This window comes from Chenopodium album, chromosome 3 (genome assembly GCF_948465745.1).
Source record: "Chenopodium album chromosome 3, dcCheAlbu1.1, whole genome shotgun sequence".
NCBI lineage: Eukaryota > Viridiplantae > Streptophyta > Magnoliopsida > Caryophyllales > Amaranthaceae > Chenopodium > Chenopodium album.
In genome coordinates, this window is record NC_137836.1 from 4,908,439 (window position 1) to 4,915,898 (window position 7,460).

The following is a 7,460-nucleotide window of genomic DNA, read 5'->3' on the forward strand; positions in this document are numbered from 1 at the left end:
AATAGAAATAAAAATTTGATCAACTAACATAAATTAATGTGGAGTAAACATAGTTTTAATTTACGGAGTATCGTTGTTTTACCGTCCCTTTCCCTTGATACGAGTAGTAAAGTAATTAATTCCAAAACCCTAATTGACGCCGAACTATAAATAGAAGCCATGAAACCACATATTGGCATGCCGTCGTCTGAAACAAAGCTTGAAAGATGCAGATCTTCGTGAAAACCCTAACTGGTAAGACCATCACCCTTGAGGTCGAAAGCAGTGATACCATCGACAATGTCAAGGCCAAGATCCAAGACAAAGAAGGTCCCTTTTCATTTCCCTTCATTTTAATTTTCTTCAATTTCATACATTTTGAATTTCAGATGATTTTATGTATTTTTCAATTTTAATTTTTGTTGGGGTTTTCGAAATTTGCAGGAATTCCTCCAGACCAGCAGCGTTTGATCTTCGCTGGTAAGCAGCTTGAAGATGGCCGCACTCTTGCTGACTACAACATCCAGAAAGGTACAATTTTTGATGGTTTTCTGATTTATTTAGTTGATTTATTTTGTGGGTTTGCTTAATTTGTTGATTAATTATCTGGGTTTGTTAAATTTGTTGATTAAATTTCTGGGTTTATTTTATTTGTTGATATATTTTCTGGGTTTGTTAACAGAGTCAACACTTCACTTGGTTTTGAGGTTGAGGGGAGGAATTATTGAGCCTTCATTGATGGCTTTGGCCCGTAAATTCAACCAGGACAAGATGATTTGCCGCAAGTATGTTTTCTCTCCTTCATATTTGCTGTTTTTCCTTGTAGTTAAGGATGTGATTATTGTGGATTTGTGGTAATGCTGGACTAAGTGAGATTAATTTGCATTGTATTGGGACATTAACTTAACCTTATCGGCAATTACACCGTGCTAATGAGGATATACAAGGTCCCCAAATCAATATTCCATTCTTCAACTTTATCAGCTGACTTTACTTTTTATTTGCCAGTTGATTTTCATGGTTGGTACATTTGTTGTATTATTGTTGGCTTCATTGTAAATTGAAGTGCTGTTTGAGTATTTGAGCATTGGTTCTGTGTGCTTGGTTGTGGGTTCTGCCTGTGCTTTTGTATTCGGCCTGTTTGCAAAGTGAAAAAGGATTGACCTTTTAGTTAACTTTGCGATAATTGTGGGAAAACTAGTTTAATGGGGTTTATGATGTTTCATTGAATGGTTGTTGTATCTTGTATCATGTGCTCTTTTGAGTACGCGGAGTGTGGAAAGTATGTATTAATGTGTGAGTGAGGGGGAAGCATCTGCTGGTGTTTTTTACTACCTTTTGTTATGAAGGTGAAGTTTTTTTTTTTCTTTGAGCTTTTGTTAGTTGCTTGATTTGGTCTTGTTGCCTTTGGTGTTATGCCCCATTTGTGCAGTAGGACTAGGTGATTGGGTTAATACAAATTTATGGTTATCTTTCTTTGGAGTTTAGAGTAGGTAGAATGTATAGCAGTTGCAATGTTGAGTATGACTAGAATGTTTATACATTTTTTGCACTATGCTTAATGAAAACGCCTCAACATTGAGTGTGCAAAGGGAGAAAAATGAATGGGGCGGGCGGGCATGTAACTCATTGATAGGTATGTAAATGTTACGAGTAGAAGGATTTTGTTGGATCCTGAACTTTGAAGTTAATGAGATGGGGATTGGGATGTATCAGGCTGATTTTTATGAGTCTGAAGAACGATAACAAATTGGGCTGTTTCATCACTCAAAGCCTTACAGACTTACAGTGTATCTCTTCTTCTGTGTTTCCTTCGGATCAACTTTTGTTTCGAATTATTCCCTTGATATAGATATCTTTTTTGATCAAGTGAAGAGGGTTTATGTGACAAACTTTGGCCAGTGATGTAAGGAATATATTTGCTACTCTTGATTGGATTCATCATGAATCCATGTGATGATCATTTTCCACCAAGATCTCTGAGGCCACTTCCTGAATTTTTGTTGCTACCCTTTTTATTTATATTTTGAGTCCAGTATCTGATGCATCATTCCATGTAACAAGAGGTTCATCCCCTATGTACTGGATTATTTCTGAATTATTACTTCATTTTTGTGCTTTTATGTATATGGATTTGGTATAACCAATTTTTCTCCATCTCCAATTCTATATTCTGGTCTCATAGCCTGCTTGATTATAGACTCCTTTGTTTGACACATTTTCAACTTCTTGTAGGTGCTATGCGCGTCTCCATCCCAGGGCTGTGAATTGCCGAAAGAAGAAGTGTGGGCACAGTAACCAGGTCTGTACCATTTTTTTGTTGTGCTGTGCTACATTCTTAACTCATATAATAATAACATTAAAATTCTTTTATAAAAATAATAATGAAAAGCTTGTACAATTAAAAAATGTAAACTAAAGGTTGCCTGTGTTGATGTACGAGCTCATTGTCCAATATATACTGAAAGCTTTGATATGGACCAATTGCTTATTGTGCTTTTTATAATGTCCTACAGCTGAGGCCAAAGAAGAAGATCAAGTAAGCTATTGCAGATTGCTGTATCATCATTCAAGTTGGCCGTCATGAGAGTTTCAAAGTTTTGGCTGGGTGTACTCTAACCAAGGTTGCCCGTCAATTGTCTGTATTGTGTTTGTACCTTAAGTTAATGTTGTCTGTATTTTGTTCTTTGGAAACAATTAATCACGTTGGCCGTAGGATGATGCAGTTTTTGTTTGTGTGTCGTGTTTTAGAATGGTTGAATCTGTTGTATTGATAGAACAGTCCTGATATATTGAGTAACATTTTGATCTATGATTTTGGAAGTTTCTAGCAATTTTGATTTGACTTTGTTCCATCTCTCAATTTTATGTGAAATCTGGCTTATATATTGCTCTGAACTTAAAGTAATCATGTTACGAGAAGACCTAATAACATAAAATTCTAAAGGCTCAAGATGGGTGTGTTACTTGGTTGAATGAATGATAATTTTTCTATTGTTTGGTGTTGCCTATTGAGGTAAATGATTTAGATAGTGTGCAAATTAATAAATCCTGAAACTTAATCGCTTGGGTTCGGTCTAGGTCTCTCCTACAAGAGAAGTAAAGAGAGAATCAGCTCCCTTTTTATCGTCTGTCTAGTTAGATTGTAATTGTATACTAGAGTCCATGACAAAGTAGTTGCTTAGAGAGTTAGAGTGCTAACTGTTAAGTGTACACGATTTTTGGATTATTAGACAAATGCTGCTTTCGGAAGTGCTCAATTCTCTGGTTAAGTGGTAAGAAGTTTGTTATATAAATCTAAGGCAATGTGTGTAAATCAATCTTTAGATATGCGTGGGCACGAATTCGACAACTCTCGAGCAAGGTTTGGGTAAATTATATAAGTGTCAAATTATATTTGGGGAAAAAAGAAGAAGCTTGAATTAAAATGTGAAAATAAACAATTTCGTTAAAATCGATTATGGATTTTGTTATTGGCTTCCTAACACGAATTAGAATATCCATTGAGACAAAAGATATTGAGGCCTGCTACTAAAATTTAAGGCCTGCTACTAAATCCAGAGGATGAAGCTGCAGAAAGAATGCAATATATTTTAGTTTCATATATATCACCTTCACTTTACGATGTCATTTCTTTACGATAATTCATGTTTTTTTTTTTACACAAACTATGATTCATGTTAGAGACTCCAAATTATTTTGGGATTAGGATGTGTTATATTCACCCGATTTTCATCTTAAACTTAGTAAAACTTATTTTAGTTGTAATTTCAACTTTGTTAACCCTTATATGAACTTTTTGTTAACCCTTATGTGTTCTATCCTTAAACTTATCGTTCTTGTTGTTGGGGTTTTAGAGTAAAACCAAACAAAATATAAACACAATTGATAGAATGATCTGCAATTGAAATCCAATTTTTGAACATTCAGGCATACATTTGTCTGTTTTTGACAATTACATGTAACAAATTATTAGTACGAAAGGATGGGTTTTACTTAATAAACACTGATAAAACATAAAACTACAACGGGGAAGTATGCAAATAGCAAGAAATATAATTGCACATAATAAAATCAAAACAAAACCCAAATTTGCCCAAATTGAACGAAAGTTAGGGATGTAAAAGTGCACAAAATCCTTCATCCTAATTATCATGATCAGTTTTATCATTAATGGTGTCACTTTGTTGAACAAGTGACCCTTTTCCTATTTTCTACTCCGTACTCCGTAATATCCAGCCCTTGAATATGTTCAAATGACAGTGTGCAAATCAATCTCAGACATTAGTGAGCATAAGATCCAACGATCCTCGAGCAAGGTTTAAGCTAAATTATACTGTGAGATTAAGAAGTTAACAACATATGCAAGAATTCAGAAGAAATATTAAGGGAGGCAACAAAAGTTTAGGCAGTTTTTGAGGCAACTCTTAGAATTATTTGTCTATTACAACCTTAAAAGAGTTTAAGACTTTAAAGTTTTTAAGAATTTAAGTCATTGTCTTAAAATTAAAGGGCATTGAGCCATAATATATCATACAAGTACAACTCAAATTCGAAAAAGAAGGATATGCAAAAGGAGATCATAGGAACCATTACCGCGTATTAATGTTCTGCTGTTTGATGAAATTCACAAACCACAGCAAATCGGATCATCGTACACTGTCCTAAGGAGAGTTCTATTAGATAGAACGAATATGCTGGAAGTCTCCATCAAATAATACTTCTAGCAAATCCAAATCTTTCTCTGAAAACTTCCTCTTTACCTTCTCGTAAACATGGACCTCACAAGTCTCGGAAGCTGTATCAAACATCAGTATTTCCTCCTCCATCTCGTCTAGAGGATAAGGATCGGTTGTGATCACCATAGCCTGCAGCACTTGACCATTGCTCAGCAGATACTCTGCAAGTTGGAGCTCATCTTCGCGTCCCTCAAAAGATGAGAACTGAACATACTTCAGAGTCTTTTTCAGACAATCAGGAACATTTTTCGGTGGATTCCACATGAATTGGTCATCATAGTCATCCCAAGGGTAGTCTTCTCCATTGAGTAATTCCTGTTAGATTACAAAAACTCAGCAGCTGTATGACTGTATTCACCACTTTACAGACTATGTCGAAAGGCTCACCTTGTTCAACCGTAGAGACTCTAGTTTAGGCGCGTTTTTGAGAAAATATGGCAATAATGTCCAGTCAAGGGACTCACTTGCCCCCAACTCCAACGCCGTCAAATGGGAAAATTGTGGCCATGGGCGACTGACAGATGATTTCAGATTCTACAGACAGACAGACAATTTCACTAAAAATAAAAATTTATTTTCATACAAGTACAAGTTATGCTTTTTGGACTGCAGAAGTTACCAGTAAAGAATCAGCAGATATTGATTATTCCTTAGTCTTAGTAATGCCAAAAAGAAGTCCAAGTAGTCGACGAATATGATCATCTTCTGGAGCATCGGTCCAAGAGGCTTCATAATCAACATCAACAAAATCTAAAGAACCCACATTCTTCAGTACATACTGTGCACATGTTCCATCTGCTATATCGAAATCTTCCAGCTTCGGGGCATCAATTGTGACAGTGTGTGGATGAACTCCATATACATCAGTTTTCAGATTTAACCTCAACCGCTTCAGAGTAGGAACACGTAAATTAAACTCAAATTCAGTTTCTGATTCAAGATATCCCTCAAGGTGTAAATCCTCTAACACAGGACTGTTAGACAGCAGTCTGTCTAATGCAGAGCAATGGTTTCCGTAAGGAAACCAGCCCGTAAACTGCAGGATTTTCAGACATGGAAAAGAGGCCAATGATGCAGGTATCTCAATCTCAAAGCATGACTTCAACTTGAGTATTACAATCGTGTTATAGGTTATGTTGCAAGTAGGGTATGAAGAAAGTACGATTTCTCTGAAATCGATAGTATCACCAAACAATTCCAAGATAAGCTGTTTAGGCTTTCGACTCACTGCCGAAGAAATCCAATCATTAATAAGGTACAAGTCTCTTGATTCCCGACAAGCTAATCGAAAATTTTCCAAGTTAATGGACTTGCAATGTTGTAAGACATGACTAACAAACCCATCAAATTTCTCTGGCTTTTCATCTTTAAAATCAACCAATTCAAGAGTAGTCACCAAAGTCCAATGATACTTCCATTTCGACGACAAAATGCAAGTTCTAATAGCTTCTTTAGTTGGAATCAAAGAAAGAATTTTGCCCAACACATGATCTGGCAAACTGCTGATCCTATCCTCCCCTATGTTCTCATGCTTGGCCGAACACCGGCTTTTTTTCTTCATTTTAAACAAGCCTTTTCTCTTCATGTTGAGCAAATTATGTCCTCTTCACAAAGATGACAAAGACATTAGAAATTTGTTGGATTAAATCATGCAAATTTTTAAGCAAACCCAACAATAGCAAAAGTACATAGTGCATTATTATTATTATTATTATTGACAACAGTGCATTATTATTGACTTATTGTAGATTTTGTGTAAGGTCTAGCAAAATATATATACACCTGAGAGCATGATGTATACTCAGATTCCAATTTTTGAGCACATAACCATACATTTAAATGTTTTTAATTAGAAAATACTACATACATGTAAAATTGAGAGAAAGTAGGAAGAGATAAATAATTAAATATCATTAAGCACTAACACAGTTATTAAGTATGCTAATTGTACATTTAAACAAATTTGTTATTAGAAAATTGTTTGATGAAATCATGGAATTGTTAACTATAAAATCCCCAAACCAGTAGTACATAATACATGATAATTGTAGTTTTGTTGTAAGGCCCAACAACTAAATATATAGACCCAAGAACATGATCCGACTCTACTGAGCATACATTTATTTAATTTTTAAAATACTTGTTAAATCAAGAGAGATTATAAAATGATAGATTTCATTAAACACTAACACAAATAAAGTATGCTAATCGCACGTAAAATAAAATATAATACTTGATTTCTTAAGCATAACAGATAGCAAAAAATATAATTGCACACAAAAAAAGACACATTAATACTAAACAAATTAAAAGCCAATCTTGTTAAAATTGAACAAAAGTTAGTTAGAGTTTTGAGAAGACATACCACGTTAGTTGGATTTGAACTTTTAATTAGGCGAGTTAAGTGAAGATGGCATTGAAAACTGAAAACCAAAGACATCGATCTAACTTCCTTCAAATTACGCGCGCTTTTAATTATATGCCGCTCTCTTTTCCTTTTCCCGCCAAAAATTTGCTGCTCATTCTTCCTTTTCCCGCCAATTTTTTATTGCATAAATCATCAAACTCTTTGTTTCCCGCCAAGTTTAGTCTTGGTTAAATAACTAAAATTTTGACCAAGAATTCTTACTACGGATTACTTTTCAATATTCGTATCACTATAGTCAGCATTTTGGTCGAAACATAATTTTGACTATTAATATTTTTAATTATTTATTACTGTAGTAAAAATTAAAAAAAAAA

At 34.6% G+C, this 7,460-nt stretch overlaps 2 protein-coding genes and 1 non-coding gene across 3 annotated transcripts; 2 read left to right on the forward strand and 1 right to left on the reverse strand.

Moving 5' to 3' along the window:
• Nucleotides 1–152: 152 nt before the first annotated feature.
• LOC145623750 (ubiquitin-ribosomal protein eL40 fusion protein) lies at nucleotides 153–2,791 on the forward strand. The gene is made up of 5 exons (XM_081676615.1): nucleotides 153–309; nucleotides 424–510; nucleotides 662–764; nucleotides 2,215–2,281; nucleotides 2,496–2,791. The coding sequence occupies exons 1-5, from the start codon at nucleotides 207–209 to the stop codon at nucleotides 2,520–2,522; spliced, it is 387 nt and encodes a 128-aa protein (XP_081532741.1). The 5' UTR covers nucleotides 153–206; the 3' UTR covers nucleotides 2,523–2,791.
• On the forward strand, nucleotides 1,876–1,966 carry LOC145625652 (small nucleolar RNA SNORD24). Its single transcript, XR_014110563.1, has one exon. It is a non-coding gene; the product is annotated as a small nucleolar RNA SNORD24 (small nucleolar RNA).
• Nucleotides 2,792–4,484: 1,693 nt separating the features above from the next.
• Nucleotides 4,485–7,140, reverse strand: LOC145623748 (FBD-associated F-box protein At5g22730-like). The gene is made up of 4 exons (XM_081676613.1): nucleotides 7,084–7,140; nucleotides 5,338–6,322; nucleotides 5,106–5,252; nucleotides 4,485–5,033 (listed from the first exon to the last, which is right to left on the reverse strand). The coding sequence occupies exon 2, from the start codon at nucleotides 6,301–6,303 to the stop codon at nucleotides 5,362–5,364; it is 942 nt and encodes a 313-aa protein (XP_081532739.1). The 5' UTR covers nucleotides 6,304–6,322; nucleotides 7,084–7,140; the 3' UTR covers nucleotides 4,485–5,033; nucleotides 5,106–5,252; nucleotides 5,338–5,361.
• Nucleotides 7,141–7,460: the final 320 nt, after the last annotated feature.